The 24,486-nt window shown below is 48.2% G+C and overlaps 1 protein-coding gene and 1 non-coding gene across 2 annotated transcripts; both read right to left on the bottom strand.

The window, feature by feature from the left end:
• Positions 1-296: 296 nt before the first annotated feature.
• On the bottom strand, positions 297-23,384 carry CHD4 (chromodomain helicase DNA binding protein 4). The gene is made up of 41 exons (XM_068931011.1): positions 23,116-23,384; positions 22,142-22,225; positions 20,906-21,064; positions 18,718-18,845; positions 18,339-18,530; positions 17,843-17,961; positions 17,175-17,416; positions 16,966-17,093; positions 16,705-16,840; positions 16,330-16,511; positions 15,957-16,196; positions 14,880-15,083; positions 14,582-14,787; positions 14,165-14,296; positions 13,762-13,858; positions 13,136-13,327; positions 12,839-13,039; positions 11,677-11,814; positions 9,459-9,580; positions 9,147-9,320; positions 8,696-8,837; positions 8,062-8,193; positions 7,832-7,949; positions 7,488-7,612; positions 6,953-7,190; positions 6,613-6,785; positions 6,261-6,441; positions 6,075-6,161; positions 5,816-5,922; positions 5,589-5,722; positions 4,940-5,084; positions 4,595-4,760; positions 4,097-4,206; positions 3,661-3,793; positions 3,343-3,420; positions 3,090-3,227; positions 2,893-3,001; positions 2,434-2,566; positions 1,259-1,454; positions 970-1,145; positions 297-827 (listed from the first exon to the last, which is right to left on the bottom strand). The coding sequence occupies exons 3-41, from the start codon at positions 21,000-21,002 to the stop codon at positions 810-812; spliced, it is 5,769 nt and encodes a 1,922-aa protein (XP_068787112.1). The 5' UTR covers positions 21,003-21,064; positions 22,142-22,225; positions 23,116-23,384; the 3' UTR covers positions 297-809.
• LOC138065888 (small Cajal body-specific RNA 11) lies at positions 4,426-4,567 on the bottom strand. The gene has a single exon (XR_011138933.1). It is a non-coding gene; the product is annotated as a small Cajal body-specific RNA 11 (non-coding RNA).
• Positions 23,385-24,486: the final 1,102 nt, after the last annotated feature.

The raw sequence follows: 24,486 nt of genomic DNA, 5'->3' as shown, positions 1-24,486 counted from the left end.
GCTGCAAGCGTCAGGGGAACGGTAGACGGTTCAAGCTTCACCAGGCGTAGGCTTTAGGTTGTAATGACAAAGACCCAAGTGAAATTCTAGGAAATGACTAAAGCGTCAGGCAACAGCAAGAGGGGTCAGTGCCAATGCAAGAAAGGTGTAGCATACTAGAAGCCCTGCTTTTTACAGGGCAACAGGACAAGAGCAGCAGTAGTTTGCTGATAATAATACAGGGAGAGGGAGTGAGCCAGCTGGTCACTCTTGGTCATCTAGCATTCTCCAGAAAAGCTAAATTAGAGGCAATAAAATAAAATACAAGGAAACTTTATTTTTCAGTCCTATCAAGATTTTCCTTTTTTTTTTTTTTCTCTCCTTCCTTCAAGCTGCTTATTAGTGGACAAGTCCAGTCAGTTTTTGTATTAAAAAGGATTTTGATGGAGGTAGCTTTGTCTCTGTCCTGGCTTTTGCTTGGTCTCACCTGTGCACTCATCTCAGTAAACAAACTCAAAATAAAATTAAAAACAAAAACTGGAATTCCAGGCCGAGGCAGCGAGCAACACAGCCAGGTTCTCCATGTAACAGACAGGGCGCTGTGGCCTCCAGTCACTATATACAGAGTCCATCATACATCCCCCTCTCTCCTAAGCACACTCTTTCCTCCAACAGCTGGCTGCAGAAGGAGTTCCTTCTCCCAGAGACCTGTAGAGCAGCTTCCATGGAGGGAAACAGCACCCAGTCAGGAATGTCAGGCAGAGGGGTAGAGTGTGAAGGGGTGGGTCACTTCAGCTTGGCCAAAAGGTCAACAGCACTGGGCCAGGGACTCATTGCTGCTGGGCCACCTGTAGGGCAAAAGACAATGCCATCTGAGACACAATACTCGTCAATATACCCTAGCTCACGAGGGCAGCTCCCTACAGAGCCCCTACTCCTCCATACAATAGACAAGCCAGGCAGGGCTGCTCACTCAGAGAGAGTACTTACTTGCTGGGGAGGTGGTGGTGGAGGGGGTTCACTGCTGCGGTTGGCTAGTCGGCTGAGGATGTTGCGCTCTGACATCTGGAGGCGCACTGCCACAGGTGGGATACGGGCAATGGTGGCAGGCAAACGAGTCACATCTGCCTTCATATCACTCAAAAGCTCCTCCAGCTGCTTCAGAACTGGAAGAAAAAGAGGCTTGGGTTCAAAGAGAGAAATTGCCCCTGCCTGGGGAAGAGGCCAAAGGGGACAGCAATACTAAACAAATATCCACCCTTGCTTAACACGCTATCACCTTTGTGCAGCACAGCATTCGCCGGTTTATTCCCAGCCATTGACTCCTTGGATAGGTGCTGGTGGCTCTCAGCCAGGCATTCCACCTCTGCAAAACGTGTATTCAGAGCCATAGAAGGGTGAGATGGGTCTTCCGACATGTTCAGATAGGCAGCTCGCCGCAGCTGCTCCTCAATCACCAGTGCTTGCTCCAGGAGCTGCAACAGACAGGGTAAGTAGTAAAGTCTTCCAGCATTTGCCTGAAAAGCAGGCTATTTGCACCCTTCACTTGCTGCCTCCTGTTCCAGTTCCCCACTCTCATGAGGTGAGATTCGGCAGGTAAACCTCATTTCCCAGGCTTCTGCTTATATTGGCATAAAGGCTAAATATTACAAAACAAAGGCTCCATTAAGCTAAGCCAGGTAAGAAAAACAGGGCATGTCCTAGCCCATTTAATAACAAAAATAAGCAAGTCTTCCAGGATTCTTACTCCTCTGCTTACATGACTGATTCTTAAAGGCTTTTCAAAATACAGCAGAAATTTTTTTTTTTTTTTTAAAAACTCTTTCTGTACAGGGCAATGGGGATGGAGCTTTCTTCTTGAACTGAAGTATCCCGAACTACTTACAGTAAGAGTCTAAAAATTGTTAAGCATGCCAGACAGGGACATTTGAAGATATCAGATTAGACGGTGCAAAGCAGATAAGCCAAACTACACTGAATCTCAGGGCAAAATATTCATTCAGAATTACACGGGTTGCTCCCAAATCACCTCCAGAATGAAACTATGGTCACTCACAAGTACTTTAGGCAGAGACTGAAGGCAGCCCTTTCACCAATCCAATGTTATACAATGTTTCCAAGTTCTACTTAGGCATATTGAGTGGGCTGTAGCACACCAAGCAGAAGCTGTGGTGGAAACAGACACTAACACCTCCTGAATGCCAGTTGCTGAAGAAACATTTAGAGAGCGCTGAACCAAGCTCCCCAACATGCTGCTTCTAGGGTAAAGTGCTCCTATCATGAAGCTACCATAGGATCCTAACAAATATTGCTCTTTTTAGCCATCAACACAAAAGATTGCAAAAGCCTTCATCTAAGTGGAAAATCAGAACACCGAGCTCAACAGGACAGTTTGTCTTGCTCTCAGGGGTCCAGCTGGCTGAAAGACTTGTCACACTGAGCAGAGAGCCTTACCTTAAATCTCCTTGCCAAGAACTTGTTCTTTATTTCCAGGAAGTTGCCCCTGTTCATCTCACCCTTGAAGGGTTCATTGAGGATGGCGTAACGTGGATCATTCTGAATATCTTGCCAACGGGCATAGCCATGACTGAGATGGGATGAGCTCAGGCAAACAAAGGCAGTGAGAACAAGGGAATGCACAGCCCAGGCAGATACAGTTCTTAAGAGGGGTGGGGAAAGGAGGTGCAGAGAAGAGGGGAAACAAGGGCAAAGGAAAAGCAGTAAGAGCAGCATCCTGCTCACCAAGTCTTAACTGTGCTGACAGAAAACCCCTCCTCCCACCAAGCCAGGACTCTTGTGAAAGATAAAGTGCGCTCTCACTTAACGTGTCCCAGGCAGACCCAAAGGGGTTGCCTCTTCACAATGAGGGCTTATTCTGAAGGGGAGACAGCTCGTCTGTCAGGGTAAGGATACTTGATAATCCCAGCAAGGAGCCAGTAGTCATGACGCCGATGCCAGATCTCATAGGTCTTCTTTGTAACAGTCGCAGCCCGCTCTTCATTCTGCCACAGGGAGTGTAATTCTGGAAAGGCAAGAAGAGTTCCAAGTTATTATTTCACCAAGACAAGCAGAGGCAGGTAAATAAGTTCAAGCACATACAGGTCTCATACCAGTAAAGCCACCATCAGCTATGTTGAACATGAAGCGCTGCTTTACTGCCTTCTTGTGCCTTTCATCTACTGACTCTTTCAGCATCTCTCCATTCTGCAGCATCACCACGTCTCTCTTATCATCATCCCTTTTCTCTTCTGTACACATAGGAAACAATTAGGAAGGATATGGCAGATACCACAGCAAGTTGGACCCACAAGGAACCCTTGCTGGAGAGGGGATAAAGAAAAGAATGGAATCATCATAGCTCACCTTTCTCATCCAGAGTGATTATAGGAGGTTCAGGGGGTGGCTCAACAGATGCTCTGTCTTCCACTTTCTCCACATCAGCTACAGAAAAGGAGGGGAACATGAGATGTAGCTGGCAAGTCCAAGAATTCAGCCTGTGAAACCTAACACTTCCCTGCCTCCCTGCTCAAAGCCCTGAAATAGCCCCCTTGATTATCTACACATGCCTGTTTCTTTAGGGTGAAGTATTGAGGCAGGGAAGAGTAGCTTGAAGATACTACTTGTGATTTTTTTTTTTTTTTTTTTAATTGCTGTTAAGGGTCTTAGCCTTCCTAGAGATACCTTTGCTTTCCACTTCCATGGGCTCATCTGGTCTTTCCTTCACTTCTGGTTCCTCTAATTTTTTTTCATCTGCCTCTGCAGGGTTCACTGGAGATTTTGCTTCCTGCGGTGGTGTCTCCACAGGCTGAGCACACTGCTTAGGACAGAAATCATCAATGAGAAGAGAAGCAAAGCAGCATATGGTCAAAGCCAGTGAACTACTTCAGCACTATCAACAGAAGACAGTCAAAGCAGTTTGGAAAGTGTCTTACAAAGCAGACCAAGGGGAAGATACACAAAACTGTCAGGCCAGTTCTTCTAAGGACCTGAGAGTTAGCTTTCAGTGTTGTCCTAGGCAGAACTCAGCTCTGCCACAGAAGCTTTATTACACAGTAAAGTAAGGCAGAAGTAGAGATATTTGGAATTGCATGAGACAAACAAGCAACTGAGCACTCACCTCCATAGGAACCTCTGTTTCAGTAGCAGAGGCATTGAGCTCTTTCTCTGGTTCAGTTGCCTCTCCTTGCTCCTTGGTGTTTGCTCCTTCTTCTACCTTTATTCCCTCTTCTGTGTATTCCCCACCCCAGAGCAGCACGGCGCACAAGAGAAGGAGAGAAGCCATCAGTAAAGTCTTCCCCTCACTGTAACCAAGCACACATCTCCTTCACTCCCAGAGATTAGGCCCATCCAAATGGGACCAACATCACTCAAGAGGAAACCCCTTTCCTGCCCACCACAAATGCAGGGCTTTTCTCCTCACTGATGTCAGCTCATCCAAGGAAAGCTAGTGTCCTCTCTTGCCTTTAAGGGCATGCACATGTCTTTGGCAGCCCTCCTAACATGAGAGGTCAGTTGATCTGCGTCCACCCCCAGACCTCCCCCACCACAGCTCCGGTGAGGGGGGACAGTTGGGATGAGGTCAGGACGCAGGACTGTGCAAGGGGGAAGCTCTCACCAGGAGGAGGGACGGGAGCAGGTGTATTTGGCTGTGTGTCCCCTGGTGTTGAAGGGGTTGGAGTTTTGGGAGAGGGTGAGCTTGGCTGTGAAAGTTTCTTGTTCTCCTCTATCTCTGCCAGTTCTGGCATGCTCCAACGTCCATTCACATGCTCAAATTCCTGCACCTGCATGAGAGGGAAAAAACACTGGAGGAGCAATACAAAGCTCACCTTCAAACCAGGCAGGACAGACTACTCTACATGACAAAGAAATAGGTGAAGAAGAAATAACTCACTAGCTCAGGGCACCAGGAACCAGAGGTCATAAGGAGATGGAAGGATGCATTGTTCTGCTAGGCACTCACCTTTTTGCGTATGAGTGACATGACCCCAATGCGAGTAAGGACGTGCTGTCGAGAAAGGCCTTCCCGTGGGACCCCATCTGCAAAGGTCTCTGCACCATCAGCTCCAGGTTCACATAGATGGCGCATGAATAGTGAAACATAGGCCCTGGAGAAGTAGGAGACACACAATTAGATTGGACACTGGATTAGCCTGAAGACATGCAGCAACAGACCCTTTTTCAATATTTAGTAAGGGAAAACCACCCCTAGACTCCCAACCCACAGCAACACAAGTTCTGGGATTTCAAGCCCCTTCAAGAGACTTTCCATGCAGAATTACTACAGGAACACACCTGCTGGCTCAGGATTTTGAGCCAGAAACAACTGCAAACCAAGAACGAACTTGGGCAGGACATTGTTACACACTTGCCTGGCTAAACTACTCTTCTCCAGGCACTTGCTGTTAGCAACTGGTAATTTGAATCCAAAAGGAACTAGGAACAATCCCCCAGTCCCTCCTAGGTTATACTTATCTCCCCCTCACAGGATCAATTAGTATGATGAGGAGCTGCAGTCCCTCAGAAAGGCCAGAAAAGGCTCAATTCTCATCCTTTCCCAAAGGGGCTAGATGTTGCCGCCTATCTTCCTCCCCTATCTAATGCAGACTCACTTGAACTCTTTCTCCGACTTGCCACGGAGGTCCCGAACAAGCCACTGAGTGGTGAAGGCATCCTGAGGTGGCATTCCATAGCGCATGATAGCATTAAGGAAGGCTTTTCGCTGGCGGGCATTGAAACCCAGGACCTAGAAAGGGGAAAGAAAGAATGAGAGATATATGGAAAGAGCCCTATATACAAGGGCAACTAGGATTTAAAGAACTATCCGGATGCTACTTACCTCAATGTTCCCTCCCACACGAGCAAGTAAGGGAGGCAAAGGCTTGTCCTTATCATTTCTCAGGCCTTTGCGGCTAGGCCGACGAGCTGCTGAAGAGAGAAATGCAGCTAAGGAAGAGAGACAATGCACAGCATATTGTTGTGTGAATATTTCCCTTGCAGAAAAGCAATATAAAGTGTACCAAGCAACTAAATCAAGTCCCAGCTGTTCCCACACCCAGAAAAGATGATCCAGGAACTCTGGCTTCACCAGAACTTACCTTCAGACCTCTCATCGAAGTCCTCATCTCCTTCTTCAGAAGCAACTGAATAATCTGATTGGTTATCTGACTGGTCATCCTGCCAGTCTGAAAGAAAAACAGCACGTGAGCCTGAGACGCTACTCCGTAACTCTCCCAGCAACACATACATGCACCCCTCTTCCCCAGGATTCTGCGCATTTGTACCTCTGTCCTCCTGTGAGCCATCATTGTAGTTAACCTGCTTGCGAATACGTTTGCCCTTGCCCAGATTCCTGGCCAGATCCTCCTGTTGCTGCTCATAATGGTGACGCAGCAGTTTTTCCCAGTAATCGGGGTCTACAGATTCCTCTTGCTTAATGATCTCCCGTTCAACCTCCTCTTCCTCCTGCCACAGAGGGGTGATAAATTCAGAGCTCTGCGTTCCAAATCCCAACCTCTTAGAGCAGAGGTATGGCTGCTTGCTGCCCTTACAAGCATGAGGGCCCTATTCGCTTCTGTTTAACTGATCCTATATCACTGATCAGGAGACGCTAGCTGACATCCACCTCATACTCACCCCCATCTCTTCTTCACGAACCACATACTGCGCCACCTTGAAAGAGCTGAGATATTCGTTCATGCCCTGAAGTTCCGTGTCTTCTGTTTCATCCTGGTTTCGGTCCAACAAACGCTCAATCGCTTTGTCATCATAGTGGATGACGCTGCTGTCTTCACCTTCTTTGTTATCCCCTGAAAGAGGAGCACAAACACAGTGGCTGCCTGGAGCTCAAGGGACAAGGAAAGGGAATACCACCCCAGACCACTCTGCAGAGTCACAGTCACCACTGCCTACTGCCATTTGCCAAATAATGAGCCAGCCCTCCCCACCTCCTCCAGTTCCACTCCCAGGCGCTCACCCCCCTCGGTAGCCTCATCCTTGAAGAGCTCTTCGGTGCCAAATTTGAGGATGTCATCAAGTTCCTGTTTGGACATGGAGCCTGTCTTGGAGCCCAACCCTGGCCTCACTACTAGATGAGTTAGCATCATTTTCTTTTTGGCCACCTGAGTGATACGCTCCTCCACTGAAGCCCTTGTCACAAAGCGATAGATCATCACTTTCTTGTTCTGTCCAATTCTGTGTGCACGACTGAAGGCCTAGAAAAGAGAACATGTGCTCAGAACAGTCCAGAGCCACACAAATCATAGTCTGCTATGCCCCATCAGCTTCAAAAAAAAAGCTTACCAGTTGCCTTCATGTTTAACGTTAGCAAAGGTCAGGCCCTGGAAGAACCCTCCACTTTTTCACTTCCCATCTCTACCCATCTGCAACTGCTCTATTTTTGCATGTTTCTAAATTAGAAGTTCCCCATATATTCCTCCTCTCCTATTGATGTTTTTACTTCCCTTCTTCCTCAGTATCGCTCCTTAGTGAGTAGTCTCATTAATACTCACCTGAATGTCATTGTGGGGATTCCAGTCTGAATCATAGATAATCACAGTGTCTGCTGTAGCCAAGTTAATACCAAGACCCCCAGCTCGAGTTGAAAGCAGAAAGCAGAACTGCTGAGCACCAGGAGCTTGGATAAAAGGAGAGAACAAAAGTAATCAAGGGAGAGCACATTATTCAAATGTGGATTTTTATTTGCTCCAATCACTTCATGTGAGGGGAAATCACTACTAGTTTAAAATCCCAGGGCAACAGTGAAAGACTTAGGTAATAACCAACAATCCCATGCTGACCACTAAGCACATACATAACAATTTTCATTGTGTGCAGAAAGCAAGAGACTTCATACCATTGAAGCGATCAATAGCCTCCTGACGCATGTTCCCTGTGATTCCACCATCAATCCGCTCATATTTGTACCCTTCATGTTCCAGAAAGTCTTCTAAAAGGTCCAACATTTTAGTCATCTGAGTATCAAAAAACCCCAACAACAACAGTGAGAGGAGCAAGGGGATACCAAATGGATAGCCTCCTTTTTCAGAAATGGAATTCCCAGCCTTAAAGTTTTTCCCCATATACCTGTGAGAATATGAGCACCCTATGACCTCCTTCCTTAAGATTCTTTAACATCTTCTGGAGGAGCAACAGCTTTCCAGATGCTCGAATAAGAGCACTACCATCATACATGCCATTTGGCATTTTTGGAGCTTCCTGAAAAAGAAGAAAAAGAATGAGGCAGGGGGAACCACTCCCCTCACCCCCCAAAAAACCCCCAAAAACACAGCTTGAAGGGACATGGCTTGTTATTAGTCCCCAGCTACGTTCATCAGATGCTGATCCATGTCTGGCCATTGAACTTGGCAGAAACGCCATGCATAGCACTATTGATATGAATCATCACTGCTACCCTGTGCCTCTTCTCTCCCAGTTTGACTCCTAAATCCCATTACCTTTATCAACTCAGTTCCTACTCTAATCTTCACCACTCTGCAGTAAATCACAATTCCTACTTGTCATACAGAGAGACAGGAAAGGGAAGGTCTTCTAGTATATCAGGTCTACATAAACACATATAAGAGTAAAAGGTACATGGGGAGAGGATACAAGCAGAAAGAGGGGAAGGGCAATCCTTCCATAGCTAGGATAATTGGCTCCCTGATATCATCCAGCAGAGGATTTCCATATGGAGAACAAGTGAAGTGACAGAACATACCATAGCAGCCACAGGAAAGAGGTAGGGGTGGTTACAGCACTTCTTCAGATCCATAACAACGTTGAGCAGGGAAACTTGGTTACCACCACCACGTGCGTTCAGTGCCTCAAAGTTTCTTGTCAAAATGTATTTATAATATTTCCTGAAAAGGAGGAGTATAACTCAGAGAACGCCTCATGAGAACGCCCAGCATACTCTTTTTGCCAGCCTCTGCACAGCTCCTGACATCACCTGCCGGCTACCTAGGCTCTGCCAGTTGCAGTCGCTATCCCTTTATCTCTTACATCAGAGCACAGGATTAGTCCTCCCTCTACTTTAGTGGCAGCAGGAAATCTTGCTCCTATCTAGCAAGCCCTACGGTGAGGATTAGCTGCCCCAGCACCCTCTATAAAAATGCACAACAGAGCAACAGTAGTTGAACAGCAGGTGCTCCCTCCTTCCTCACACTCACTTCTGCATGGGGCTCAGCTCCACTCTGACAATAAGTTCAGTCTTAGACGGCATATTCTTGAAAACATCAGCTTTGAGGCGCCTGAGCATGTGTGGGCCCAGCATGTCATGCAGCTTCTTTATCTGATCTTCCTTAGCAATATCTGCAAACTCTTCTAGGAAGCCCTCCAAGTTACTGCAGAGAAACAGAGACACTCAGCAAAAGCCACAAAGGAAAAGAGCAAAAAAAAAAAAAAAAAACACCACACAAGGAAAGGGATAGGAGTGACAAGACAGAGACAGGCTTGGCCTGAACTTGCACTGCAAGACATACTGGAATCTCTCTGGTGTCAGGAAGTTCAGCAGGTGGAATAGTTCTTCCAGGTTGTTCTGCAGGGGAGTTCCTGTAAGCAGCAATTTATGCTGGAGGGAGTAGCCATTCAGCACCCGGAAAAACTGGGAAGTAAAAGCAGGAGAGGAATGGAGCAAAAAAAAAAAAAAAAAAAAAACAACACACAACATACACAACATATCAAGGGATAAGTTATAATCCTACAAAGAAGGATTTCTCCTAGAGTGAGAAAAAACAAACAAAAAAAACCCAAAACACTAACAGGGTTCAATTTAGACCACATCAGCTGTTCAGACAAGAGCTCCAAGTACTTCACATTCCAGTCAGGATCACTAGCCTGATCTCATTCACGTCACTGTTCTGCATAGCTAAAACATGTTTGCAGCAAATCCAACAAGCCATCAGGTATTGGTAGATTTCCTTTGGTATTTTTAGTTACAAACCGTTTCAGACCACCAAACATTTCTGGACTGGTATATTATGCACTCTTTCCTCATAAATTTACATTCCACATGGAGGAGAAGTTGCAGGAATGAGACTTCTAGCAAATAGTTAAGTCATTAGTCTTATTCCTATTAATCCTGGTGGCACCCCAGAGTTCTGAACAGGCAGAAGGTTTAAAAAAAAAAAAAAAAAAAAAACCACAACTAAGTGTTTGCCAAAATATCTTTAAGGTAATTTGGGCTGGCTTTCACAACAATCATGCGATTTCAGACAGAGCTGGTCAACAGTTAAGGTACTCAACTGAAGAGTACAAACGCACAAAGTTTGCGAGCACAAATTCACAACAAAGCAGGAGTTCTTGTGAACTTGGCCATTTCTGTGCTTCTTTAGTGCGATACAATATTTAACTTTATGAGAACAGTTTGTGCTAGATGGCAAACAAAGACCAAGGAACCCACCACCACTAACATTTTGGTTATCACACCAGAAGGATCCTTGCAGTAGTTCCCACAGAGATTTATCCTTCTGCATAGTTATATTCAATAACATTCTCATCTCTGAACGAAATATTGAGGTTATCAACTATACCTGCAAAACCACATTTTGGTAGAATAGGTAGGTAACAACCACATAATCTGTCACTCTGTCACTAAACAGCTGATCTGTCTCGCTGCCAAACACCTAAAGTTATCCTTATGAGATAGGAAACTGTTCTAGAAACAGACAGATTTAAATGGTCTTACTGGACAACCAATCATAACTTGTTAATCATAGTAAAACCCTGAGCATTTAGCATCATCTTTCTATTCATAGATACGAATAGTAAGCATTCATTACTGCGTCCAATAATGAAAAAAAGATAGGGAAACTGGACTTCAAGCACAGCTATGATGTCTGGGAAACATGCCTCACCAAGATCTGAAAAAGTAAATCCACTTAAAGAAACAAAATAACAAAAACACACACCCAAGAGGTAGCTTTGCCTTACGTAGTTTCCAAGAATCTATAAAATCACTTTTCCAGTAACATTTGTTTTTAGTGCAGTAAGTACTGGAACTCAGCTGAAATCAGACAAATCAATACTAGAATTAAGGCACAAGGATTTAGGGAAGGGCTGTATTAAGACAGTACAGTCCATTCTGTTTGAATTAAACAAGCTTAATTAAGGTGCATCCTCATATAAGTGTGGCTATATGGCTTTCAGTGTCTACCCAGGTGTTTTTGACTACCTCTGACCAGCTCTCCCGTTTCTGTAAGATGTAATCACCACACCTAACTAAACAGCTAGATTAATGCAGAAAGGAAGCCTACTCTGGAGGCAGGATAATTGTTCTGTTCATGTCATTTGTTTTATGCTCAGTGTGGTAAATATTTCCAGAATGGGGGTGGTGCAGATACATGATCTGCTTCCAGAGAAGCCAGTTTATATCCAAGAGCAACAACAACATTCAAGTTTCTCTGTGTTCCAGTACATGCCAGTTACCTATTCACTCAGAGAGAAAAGCTGTTTTAACCAGTAAGATATATTACAAGAGAAGTTATTACCAGTGATAAGCAATCTGCAGTTGAAGAGGTTTTTTTCTGTTTTTCCTTTTAAATAATGCATCAAATTGACTCTTGAACAAGACACTAAGAGTTGGCAGACAAAATTCTCTGCTTCAGAACAGCTATCTAGTCTTTTGCATAATCTCTCCCTGTCCCCCCACCCACAACACATACCATACCTATAGACCATACAGCCTTTGCTTTCCTGTACCTTAGACTGATTGTTCTTCAGTCGGTGAGCTTCATCCACAATGAGACAGGCCCAGTCAATAGAACCCAGTATGGCCATATCAATTGTGATCAGTTCATAAGAGGTGAGAAGTACATGGAACTTCACAGCTGCCTCCTTCTGCAAAGGGAACAGGCAAATATGATAACGGGATAAGGAAAAGCCCCAGGACGAAGAAGAGGCAGGGTATCTTGTCAAGTTGTTGTGGCCAGCCATGGTCAAACAGCACATCCAAAGCTCGTTCTCACGCGCCCAGTTTCCTGTCACAAAACTGCAACTGCTACCCAAACCACTAGCTTTTTAATACCCCCCACTACTCATACACGTAACTCTTCAACTCCCTCAGTATCTGCTCCTTCTCAACAGCTGTCAGATCTCCTAACAGAGGAGTTTACAAACAAGCAGTGAATAGAGGCATGTCAGGGAAGTGGTATTTGGAGAAGAGCAACTCAAAAAGCTAAGACTCTGAAGCTAAACAGATTATCATAGAACTTCAAGTTACTGTCAGTGCTTAATGCAGTTCTCAATTTCAAGGAAAGCCAAGGAGTCCTGCCTAACTGCCTCCAGGGAAACCGTAGCACCCCTTCCCCCGCCCCCCATGTTGTTTGCAGACTAGCTGTAAGATCTGGCTGTAGGGTAAATGGAAGATTCAAAAGTTACTAGCAAGACTGAAGTTCTACAAAAGCCAGCCGCTTCTCTGGCTGTTCCATCCTGTCTGGACACAGAATACGATTTTCTCAGCTGACTAAGTGTGGCCTCACTGTCAGTCATTTCTTCATATAAAGAGCTAAAAAGGAATCAAATTCATGCAGACTAGCAATTCTGATATTGACTTAGATCTGTATAAAACATGATACAGAACTTCACAGATTAAGTAGAAACAATAAAGCAGCTTGCCTATAGTCAGCATTGCCTTAGTCACCATATAACAAAACTGAATTGTTATGGACTGGTAGAAACATTTATAAAATTCTAGAAAACTAGTCTAAACACCCACTAGCCCATCAGTTAGCAGTTATTTCCCTGTGGAAGCTGCTCATTAGAATCAGCTCCCAGGGTCTTTGGAGTATCTGAACCTCAGCTCCCAAAAGCCATGCAGTATATTCTTTTCAATTCAGACTTGCATTACAGCAGAGTTCTGTACCTTCATCCTGGATGCCTTTTTGCCTCCACGTATGGCGTTATCTTCAAAGGTGAATTCATTCTCACGGATGATGGCCCGGCTGTCTTTATCCCCCACGTAAGTCACCACATACATATCTGGAGCCCACATCTCAAATTCTCGTTCCCAGTTGATGATTGTGGAGAGTGGAGCACTCACCAAGAAGGGTCCTTTTGAGTGGCCCTATGAATAGAGCCATTAAGAGCATTAGGGGAATGAATCTACTGACACAGGCAGTATCTCCCTCAGCACAGATCTTGCAGCTATGTTTGCCCCCACCTCTTTGTATAGGGAATATAGGAACACAGCTGTTTGCACAGTCTTTCCCAGACCCATTTCATCAGCCAAGATTGTATCTGTGCCCTGGGCCCAGGAGAAGCGCAGCCAGTTCAGTCCTTCCAGTTGGTAGGGATGCAAGGTTCCCCCTGTCACATCAAGGTATTCTGGTTGCCGGTCATACTTCACTGTTGGCTACAGCAAAGAGAAGAAAGAGTTGAAATCTTTTACCTTAGCTAGCTACCAGAACTCCTTTCCCCATCATCCATGTATTCCCCAGTGCAGGTGAGACTCCATAGGAGAGGACCAGATTAGTACCCAGAGCCTAATCCCCAAATGGCCAAGAGGCATCCCTCTGAAAAAGCTTTTGTTAATCCTCTTTCACTGAGAGCCAACTAGTCTCTTACCCAAAGGACAAGGTGGGCCTTCATCTGAAAGCTCTATAACCCATTCTCTCTTTGGGGTCGGGAAGGAACTTGAAAACTTATACTCCTCATCCTTCAGTTTCATCACATCCATCAAATCAGAGGCACTAGCCAGTACCACTAACAAAACCAATCTATTTTCCCCTCCCCAAAATAAGTAGCTATGTGCCTAGGATGGCTCCTAAGCAGGAAACAGGAACTTACATCCACTGTGGGAGTATCAGGCGGCCTTTCCAGTTTCCGCATCTTCACTTTCTTTAACTTCTTACCAGGTCTTCCCTCTTCACCTCTCATCAGCTCCCTATGCAGAGACAGTCCCAAGAGCATCCAAGTTTAATGATTTTTGTGACAGACCAAGGGAAAAGTTATTGGTGATTGCCCTATTCTATGCAAACTCAAATATTTTCAAGAGAATACATCTATAACCTTCACAAACTGCTATGGAGGCATTAAGGTCCCTGCCCAAATGGATAAGGAATCTGCAATAGAAGATGCTTCCCAACTATCTCCGTCTATTAATCCAGCCAACGCTAGGGACTGACAACATGCTCCAAATACTTGCTCTTGAGGCAAGGGAAGTAATGTAACCTCTAGATACTTTTCTTACCTGTGATTCCAGTAGGCTTGCTTATAGAGGTCATAATCCTGGATATCCACATCCTCACTTTCCCAGGAAGCCTGGTCATAGGGAAGGTCTCTCCACTTAATCAAATAGTGGACATTCCCCTTCTTATCCACACTGAGGGAGAAAGCAGTAAGTCTTAAGCACAGCAGGGGAGAAAAACAGTATTCATGCAACCCACTCAGCTGGGAGAAAAGGAAAGTACACCTTAATGAAGCAGCAGAAACAAGAACAATAACATACGTCACACAAACGAACCAGAGCTCCCATTTCTTCCCTTATTCATGTAGCAAAGCTTAACTCATCCACTCTCCCTTAACACTGCTTAATGCTTTTGCTAAAACTCTTGCTCTTACAGAGGAATAGGTATTTTGAGGCAAAGATCTTTGCTGCCTCCCCTACCTGTGGTTGAGGATCCTGTGGATCATCATCCACTCAGGCTTGATTCCATATCGGTAGAAGCGTTCCTCCATCTCAGCGTATTTAGGGTCCTTGTTTTTTCTCTTTCGGCTTTTCTCCTCCTCCCCTCCAAAGTCCCCAGAGGGTGGCTCGTCCATATCATTCTTACGCTGGTAGTTCCGAAACATGACCTGACAGTGTAGCTCCAACTGGAGTCAGGACAGAGACAGTAACATTAAATCTCTCCCTGAATATCCACAGAAATAGCTATCCACTCCTACGATTTTAGTCCCCAACTCACCTGCAGCTCTGACACCCAAGAGCAGTGCCAATAGGACATACCCTGCCATTTGACAAAGAACTGCCTTTCAGGCCGACCCTCGAGAGGCTTAGGGGGAGGAGCGTTAGGATCTGCATCAGGTGGACGCGGTGGCGGGGGGCCAACTGGGGGCTGGCCCCATTTCCAAATCAAGATCTTCTGCACCTTTCCTTTTAAAGCTGGGCACTGGAAAATTAGATAGAACTTGTTGCAGACTGCAAGTTTAAGTACTGAGGAGTGGCACAGGTTGGAGACATGCACACTCAGTTCCCTTTCTTAGTTATAGCTTTAATATGCAGATGGAATTTCCTCTTTGAAATGCTTGGGCTTAGAAACTTTCATCCCCTCTTCAGCATTTCTCTGAACTTTCTACAGTTTGTCTTTTTCCAAGACTAGTAAACCCCAAGCTGGATTCAGTATCTCAATTTAGTGGTCTCCCCAGGGGCTTACTAATTCAGAAATTCTACTTGAAACACAAACTGCTAGGCTTGATGAGCCCAGCAGCCCATTCAATCAAAACTCCAAAGGAAGTTTGCCCAGAAAAATATTTTGCTGTAGACACAAAAAGCAGCTTTTTTGTTCATTATCATGGAAGTCCACATTACCTAATGAAAGCACCTAATACCATTTATAATACTTCACTTTGACGACATCCTGCAACAGTATGAAGTTTTTCCCAATTGGCTACTAAGAAAGGGCTTGGCATGTTACAGAGCCTGCAGTTCAGAAACTTTTCAGCTCAGCATTAGTTTAAAATATTTTTTAAATGCTGAATTTGCTTGCAGCTATACTCCTATTTCTGCATACATACAGGGCAAATTTCATGAGACCAATGGCTGTAATTTTGTTCTTCCTGCTCTCTAGAGAAAGAGTGGCCAAGCTACAGGGCATTATCCAGCCATGAAAAGCCGGCTTTAAATCAACTATGGCAAAAACATAAGAGGAAAAGTAATCATCTTTGAGGACTAAGCATCTCTGGAAAAAGATGATGCAAAGGGATGGATCTACTGATCCATCTGCTATTGCTACAAGAGAGGAACAATACTAGCAAAAACTCACAGTGCAGCGGGGACACAGCCACTCCCCATTGGGGATCTCTGGCAATGGGGGATTCAGACAGTGGATGTGGTAGGATGAAGGACAGGCATCACAGCACAGCAGCTCTCCTCCATCCTTGCAGACTCGACAGAACTCCATATGGTGGTCATCCTCTTCTTCAGCATCCCCCACAACATCCTCCAGGATCTCCTCACCTTCAGAGTTATCCTCCTTTGCTTCCCACTGAATGCCTTCTTTTTCCTATAGCAGTGTCAAATCAGAAAACCAGAGTTACACACTCATGATTATTTCATGACCACAAGAGAGCAGCCTCAAATCTCTTGACCTCCCCCTCCATGATCTCTTGCATAGTTCGGAGGAATTCAGTACTCACACAGTGTGGGCAGCTCCATTTGCCCTCTGGGGCTTTCTCCATGTCTGGGTCCAGGCAAACCATGTGGTAGGCACGAGGGCAGGTATCACACAATATAATTTCTCCTCCCTGCTGGCAAACCTCACAGTAGTCCTGGTGATCGGTCTCATAGCCGTCCACAGCCACTGTGGAGTCATCCTCACCTGCGGAGGGTGTTGAGGAGTTACAGGCCACAGTTAGAGGTTTCCTACAGCAAGGGAGGGTACTCCCTCAGCACCAAGAACTGAGATCCAGAATCCAAAACCTCCCTCAAGCACGCTGCTACATAGATCATCCTCTTATCTGTCTGCACACTAAGCTGTGCTTCTGTCTCCAAGAGACAGCATGCATCAATACCTTTCTTTTTCTTTTTCCCAGCTTTGAGTTTTTTGCGACTGCGGCTACTACGGCTTGTAGATCCATCTGAAACAGAGTAGCTGTTGATGCTGGCATCATCAAAGTCTGATTCCACATCCAGATCATCATCTTCACTCTGAGGTAGGTAAGAAGTGAGTTAAGTGATTCAGGGATGCACGCTGGGGACAGCAAGCAGATACAGACCCCAACATTTCCGTCAGCACCTCCTTCTCAAAAGGCAAAGGACAGAGCATCACTTACTGATGATCTCTTACGCTTGGAACCAAATCCTCCCAGTTTGATTTTCAAAGGTGCCACCTTCTTTGTTTTAGGTTTCTTCATGTCAGGAATACGAGGACTGGCCTTTGGCTTCCGCCGAGCATTGGGTCCTAGGAATAAAGGAGCCTGCGAGTGAGGGCTACTGCCTCGACCACTCCCTCTCTACCACCCTGTCAGATTTTTCATCTCACCTTTGCCCTCCTTTGTCTTGGCTTTCCTGAGTGGCACATCTACAGGGGGCTGTGGCAGGACAGCATCCACATTGGTCACCATACTTTCCACTACTGCAACAGCTGCAGCTGCTGCAGCTGCCACAGATGCACCTGAGCTTCCCTTGAAGGGGTTGTTTGTGCTGAACTCCCTCCATTTGGCTCCCAACACCATCATCATCTTTGACACAGCTATTTTAGGGTTCTTGGCTGCAATAAGTGGCCTGTGCACAGTTAAGGAAGGAAGAGTTACTGGACCAGCCTGAGGTCTAGATCATTCTTCTTCCACCCCCCCTACCACCAGCAGCACCCTTCTCTCCCAAGCTACATTCCTTTCTAATCTCTGATCTCCACAGCCAGTGAATCTCTCCACTCCCATCCTTCAAACAGCACAGAGGCAAATGCTCTGGGGCTTGGAAAGCAAAATGAAATTTAGCATATTAGGGAAGAAAGAGGCCTGGGAGCAAAGGACTTCTGTGTCATCTCAGTCACAGAGAACAGAAGAGATTTGGATTAATTTACTGTTGCTTCAGTTTTTGCTCTAGGAAGGAAACTAGACTCTCTAATGTGTTCTAAAAGAAAGGAACCCAGTCCTTGTCCAGCTCTTTCTGCTCCAGAGTCCTTCCAAGCGCTAAAAGCTTACAGCTCACCTGACAAACTGGCTGAAAGCCTTGTAGTTGGTGAGAGTGCGATAATCCTCCTCTGTGAAGATGTGATCAATATCCTCCATGCCCCAGTCCTCCAGGAGCTGAGCAGATGACTTGGGCTCCTGTACAAAGAGAATCACAGCAGCTCTGTGAAAAAACACATGTTCTAGGTAATAGCAAAACATCCATACATCTTGAGATGACTCAACGGCCCTTGACTCGCTGATTCTTCCCCTTCCACCCATCACTAGCAGAGGGCACAGAACATCAGCGGACATGGGAAGAGTCTATGGGTCCAGCATATGTTCCAGATACATTCAGGGAGACGGAGGAAAAGAACACAAGGCAGGAAAACAGTCAAGACCAGAGGCTTAGAGGAGGAAAAACACATTGAACAGCCCAAGCTCTGTGTGCTATCAGAAATGCAGAGCACAATGATCACCCAAATCAACATATGAGAATGAGGAGCAAGCAGTCATTTAGCAGGTTATCTTCTCACCTTGGAATCATCATCCTCTTCCTCCTCCTCTTCCTCCTCCTTGCGCTTGACTTTGTTTTTCTTTTCTTTCTTGGGCCCTAATTTCTTCTTTTTCTTCTTCCCAGGAGTATAGTCACTGCCCTCACTGTCTGAGCGCAACACCTCCTCTTCTTCCTCCACAAACTCATTCCCCTCACCAGAGCTGTCCCCCAGCTGGGGAGGGAGGGAGAGAGAAGATCAGGCAGCTGTGAGAAGATACCCTGGATAAGCACTAAATGCCACTCTCTCCTAGGTCTAGAGGATCCATACAAAGGATTGCTGCCACGGGCCAAACAAGAGTAACCCCTCTCACCCATGTTTCCAGATTTCAGAGCATAGTCTAAGGCATGCTTTTCCTCACCTCCTTCTTCTGACGCTTGCTGAGCTTGGGCACTTTGGGTTCCTTTAGCTTCTTGGGCTTCTTCTTCTTCTTTATCTTGGGTGTTTCAGCCTCTGACAGAAGCTCTTCTTCTGGCTCTTCTTCAGGCTCTGGAGGGGAAGAGGTGACATGTCACATTCAAATCCCACCTGTGCACTACAGCATAGCCAACTTCTCACAGACATCACTGGATTTGTCTACTCCTTGCTACATACTTACGAGCATAGAGGTGTTTAAGGCTGTTTACCCATTTGCTATCCATAATAGATACTATTTAGTCATATGACAAGGAACCTCTGTATACACCTCCCCCCCACCCCCCCACCCCCGTCATTTCCTACAATATTCATTCTCCAAGCAGAGTTACACTCAAGTTAGGGACCAGAAGTTTGCTCTCACCTAAGAGGAGAGGGGGAAAAAACAGTAGATGATCACATCTAAAGGACTCAGCAGTCAAAACAGGGAGTAGCCCAGTTAGCAAAAGGAAGGGAGGATGGACAGAGAGCACACAATTCCTTTCGGGGGTACAGAAAGGAGAGTGGAAAACTCATTTGTGAGAAACCAACTAGGACGCTGTTCCAGTCCACAGGTCTCCAGAAAAAACACTCAAGTATCCAGCCACTGTAGCAGTACAGAAGGCCCTACAGCGGCATGCAAGATACAGGACAGTAAGCCACTACTTGTCCTTCTCCTGACACAGGTAAGTTGCTACTGATAGCAATGCATTCAGATCCGGATTTGACAACCATTCCCCCTCTGAACAGCTAACAAGCTCACTCCGTGGTCACAAAAACACATGCCAGTTCCCCCCACCACCGCACACTTTCCTCTGTGAGGCTCCCCTCCTTCCTTGCAGCCCGAGGGGCAGGGGCAGCCAGACAGCCCTTTCCTTTGTGGCAAGCTCTGGGAAGAGCCCAGCCATTCGCCCTCCCCCGCCGCCCCGCCCATCGCGCACAGCCAGAGTCACTCCTTCACCCTCCAAGGGAAAATGGCCTCCTGACCACAGGAGCTGGGCAGGATGGAGGAAGCCACAGGTCAGAGGAGTTACAGCAGCCAGAGATGAAATGAAATGGCAGAGAGAGTGCTCACAATTTGGGGTCCTCTATCCCTGTCATGTTCCCAACTGATTAATGCTTCTTCGCTCACACCATCCTGCAACACCTACCCAATTCCTTCATAGATCCCACATCTTCCCCTCCAGCAAGTTCTGATTTAAAGCCTCCCATGTCCTATCCTTTTCTAGGTATTACTTAACGTTCTTGCAGATTTACGAGCCTTAACAGTTTTTCCTCACCAAAATTTCCCTTTCAGGGTTTACTGACAGCCTCCTCCTCTCCCCCCAAAATTTTAGAGATGTCAGAAAAGCCCTAAAGTCAAAACTTATAAAAGAAAAAAGAAATCTTTCTAGTTTCAACATTTCCTAATATAATACTACAACAGTACAGGAGGTCTTAATAGGAAAACTCAGACCTGTCTTACTCCCCAGGTATATACTACTTCTTTCTATAACAAATTACAGAATCCAAGTACAAGTCCAGAGCAAGGCAGCAACAATATCAAAAAAAGAAAGGTACCCAGAGCTCTAACTCAAGCCTCTATGCTGATGACGAGGATGCAAGCACCAGGGAAAAAGCTAGGTACAAAAACTCAAAGAAAAGCAAAGGTGAGCAAGCAGCACAGACCAAGAGCCACAAGAAATCTCAATAATTGGGTGTGGTGAAGAAAGTGGGTCACACAACAGCCCAGGGCAGTTTGCTCTGGACGTCAGCAGGTCTGAGTTCCCAGATGAAAGAAAGTCAGACACCCTGCCCTTTCACATACTGCCCCTCTTCCCCCTCCCCATTCATGAAACATGAAACTTGCAGGCATTTCAGTGCCCTGTCAGAATCCACCCCTCTGCCTCCACCCCCTTATACCTCCTCAAAGCACAGGCCCCTGACAACCTGCAATGGCTTGGAACAAAGTCAGCTCCACCTGACTAAAAGCTGTGAGCCTCATTTTGAGCTAATCCTAGCTAGGACTCACATACTGAAAAAAAAAAAAAAAAGCACATGCATGACTCCTAGCAAAGTACAACATTGCCTTGCACATCATCTTCATCTCTCTCACATATTCAGCATGAAAATAGCATCTCCCCAGTTCACACACTCATGCCCCGTAGGCTCTGTACCTTGATGCTGGGAGATAGCGTTGTTCAACAGAATCTCCATGTCATCATCATCACTGCCCCCTGAGCACGGGGATGGAGATCCAATGCCCGATGCCATGTCCTCCAAACTGGTGGAGGCCCAGGCTCATACAAGGTGTCTTCCTGCCAGTCAAGCCAGTACTTTATTGAAAAGGAAAGGAGAAAGTTATAGTGCACCTGAACTCCTGTTTCCCAAGCAATAGTGCTAACAAGGAGATCTGTGAGAAAGCTTGGACGGCAGCTTTACTGGATTTGGAGCCTACAGATAATAGAAACACTGGCAGCAGGTATCAGCTTAAAGTTGTGATGAAGTAGACTCTGAAGACACTAGATAGTAAACTGAGTCAGCGACTCATCCCTTGCAAGGAAGCCAAAACAGCTAGCCTATGGGAAATTTTCCTTTCCCCTGCAATCAGGGGCCAGACCAGAATGCGTGCGCCCTAGGTTATTTCTACTTTGGACTGGGAGAAGGAGAGGCAAGAAGGGGAGGCGGATTTTCCAAAGGAGACCTTGAATCAGGGCGCTGTCAGCGAGCCACACAGCCACCGCGGCGGTCGGGGCTGAGCCCGGGACCGGTACGGCGGACAGCGGCGGAACAAGTGCTGCCGGGAGTCCCCAACTCGCCTGCACAAACTTGGCGCGCCAGCCCCGGGCTGCAGCCACCACGGCCGGAGAGGCAGGCGAGCAGCAGCCTCCCCCTCCTCCTCGGGTCCCTGCAGCCCGCTGCCACCGGGGCGATCGCGCGCCGCGGGCGCGCACAAAAGGCAGGACCGGCTCGGCGGCGCCGGCAGCCCCGCTCCGCTGCCCGCCGCTCCCGCGCCCCCGCCCGGAGCGGGGCTGCGCGGCGCAGGGCGGGGGTGGCAGGCGGGCGGGGGGGGGGGGGAGGGGGGGCAGCGTCGCGGCGGGGCACGGTCGCCCGGGCGGGGGCGCGGGGCGGGGCCGGGGAAGTCCGGCTCGCATGCGGCGAGGGGCCGCTTCTCCCCAGGGACGGGCGCCGGGCCGGGAGCCGAGCGGCTGGCAGCGGCCGGGGCAGCGGGCACCGGCGGGGCGGCTGCTCGCCGGTGCTGTGTCGCCGCGGTCCTGCGGTCGCCCGAGCAGGAGGACAGCGCAGCCCCGAGGGAGCTGCGTCTGGCGGCCCACGGCGCGTAGGGGCGCCCGCAGCCAGAGACACCCCAAGCAGCGGCGGAAAGCTCTACCCGCCCCCTCCCAGCTCCTCACCCGGCTCAAGACCCCAGCTCTGCTCGCTCGCTCGCCGCCGCCGCCGCTGCTGAAGGGAAAATGGCTCCGGCCCCGGCACCGCCTCTTAAAGGGGAAAAAACCCAGCCAGGCCCCGCCCCACTCCCGCCTCCATCCCATAATATGCCCCGGGACCCCAGCAACGGGCCCCGCCCCCGTCTCCCTGGCAACCCCCCCAACTGAGACATCCCATAATACTCGCCCTCCCCTCAGAACTTCCCACTCACTGCCCGGCCCGGCATCCCATAATAATAACCCCTCCCAGCAGGAACATCCCATAATACAACCGTCCCTCCGAGAAACATCCCATAATACTCCCCACACTCTAACCCCTTCACTCAGGCATCCCATAATACTCGTCCCCTACCAGCCCCCCGCGCGCGCCCCCCTCACCCCGCGCCCCCGCTGCCCGGCCTGCCATCCCATAATAGGCACGTCCCCTGGTCGGCCCCCCCCCCGCCTCCCGCACACTGCAATAACCCCCAGCACATCCCATAATAGTCATACCCCAGGCGCACATCCCATAATAGTCACACCCCCACCCCACCCCCCCGCGCTCAGGCAGGCATCCCATAATAGTCGCCGGGAGCCACCGTCCAGCCAGACATCCCATAATACTCCCAGCCACCCTCCCCACCGCGCCGCCGCCGCCCCCAGCCCACCCGCGGCCCCCGCCCCGCCCCGCCCGCCGCCGCCGCCCTCGGGGGCCTTTCCCGCCGCGGGGCCCCGTCCCCTCCGCGCGGCCCCTAACGGCCCCGGGGCGCCCGGCCAGCCGCGCCACTGTAGCGCTCTGGCACCGCCGCCCGGCCCCTGCGTGCCTCCCGGCCACACGGGCTCCACAGGCCCCACGGCGGGCACCACCCTCCCCCTCGGAGGCAGCCGCCGGGGCAGCAACAGGACCCTGGTGCCGGCTGCCACTGCCCCGGCGGGCCCCCTGCGCCCACCGCCCCGCTCACCCCTGAGCGTGGAGGGCAGGCTTCGCTGGTGCTGGGCGGGAGCCGAAGCCAGGCGTCGCCGTCCGCGGGAACCGTGGCCGCCACGCTCACGCTTCTCGCCCGACCCTTGATAGTGGACTACTGAGCGCCCCACCGAGCTCGCTGCGCGCCTGCCCTGGTGCAGCGCTGCTCCCTCTGCCTGTCCGGCGCCCGGCTCTGCAGCACCCAGGAGGTCCTTCCCACGCGCACCCCTGGGTGCCTGGTCATCCCTTCTCTCCATAGGCAGAGGCAGGCATCCCGAGAGAGCCACGTATGGCGTTTGTATCGCGTTTCCACCTCCTCCTTCACGCACCTGCCAGAATCGGGCCCACGGTGCCCCATAGCACGCTGGCACTCTCCGCTCTGTCGCGTGCACCCAACAGCGCTGCGGGCCCCTTCGCGGTACCCACCAGTAGTCCACGGCGCTCTACAGCGCAATCACCAGCCACCATCAGCAGCTTGTGTGTCAATCCCACAGTGACTCCTGTCACCTCCTGACCACACACACAATGCATCCGCCTGTCATAAACGCCGGTACCTTTAAAACTATTCCTACCCCAGGGATACAGAGAAAACCTCCAATATGTGCTGTTCCTCCCTCCTGCTCGAGACATAGCCGTTTTATAGAGCAACACACCGCTCCCTGCTAGTGCCCTCCACCAGCAAACTAATCATCACGTTATATTGACATGAATAGTCCATAAAAATAAATACACCCCAATTATGCACATGCAACAATATCATTAATTTTTCATTACACAAAATCACATGCCATAATATTACCTATCCCCAATTTAGCATCTTTATTAACACTATTAATCTCAATAAAGGCAGATGCACCCTACTGTCCGTCTCACCCAATAAATACACAGGTGTCAAAGATTATACTCATCCCTCTTTAGATAAAAACATTCTACGCTGCCATCCCACTTCTTTTGGTACACATGCCCATTGCGCACAGTGGCACTGGCCCGCTGCTGTAAGACACAGATTCCCAATATATTAGCGGCGGCCTTACTGCTAACATCCATCCTGTAATACAATCTATACTTTGTCATGCAAACCATACCAAAAATATGTCCCTACGTACACTGTATACATAGATATTCCGTAACACTATCCATTTGCTTCTGCTGTGTGCCTGGATTTTCCATAATGTTAGCAAATACTTCACTACACACATGCACAGCCACCAGACTGCCCTCCTCCTCACGATAAGCACCTTTGTGCTGAAATACTGTCAAGCTCAACCATTTCGTTCCTATGCCCTTCAACAATGCGTATTTCAATACAGTCCTGTAATGCTGTCTAAATATGCAGGCATTCCATAGTACGACCCACCCCTCCTCTGCA

The sequence above is a fragment of the Struthio camelus genome, chromosome 1 (genome assembly GCF_040807025.1).
Source record: "Struthio camelus isolate bStrCam1 chromosome 1, bStrCam1.hap1, whole genome shotgun sequence".
NCBI lineage: Eukaryota > Metazoa > Chordata > Aves > Struthioniformes > Struthionidae > Struthio > Struthio camelus.
The sequence above is the reverse complement of the archived record's forward strand: the minus strand, read 5'-3'. Positions and strand labels throughout refer to the sequence as shown.

Bases quoted from the DNA above. Each gene is read 5' to 3' on its own strand.
- CHD4 (XM_068931011.1), bottom strand. From the start codon at position 21,002: ATGGCATCGGGCATTGGATCTCCATCCCCGTGCTCAGGGGGCAGTGAT. The intron at 4,761-4,939 runs GTGAGTGCCTAG...CCTCTCATGCAG, and splicing joins TGTCACTCATACGCAAAAAG to GTGCAGGAATTTGAGCATGT. The intron at 3,228-3,342 runs GTGAGCTATGAT...CTATGTGTACAG, and splicing joins AATCACTCTGGATGAGAAAG to AAGAGAAAAGGGATGATGAT.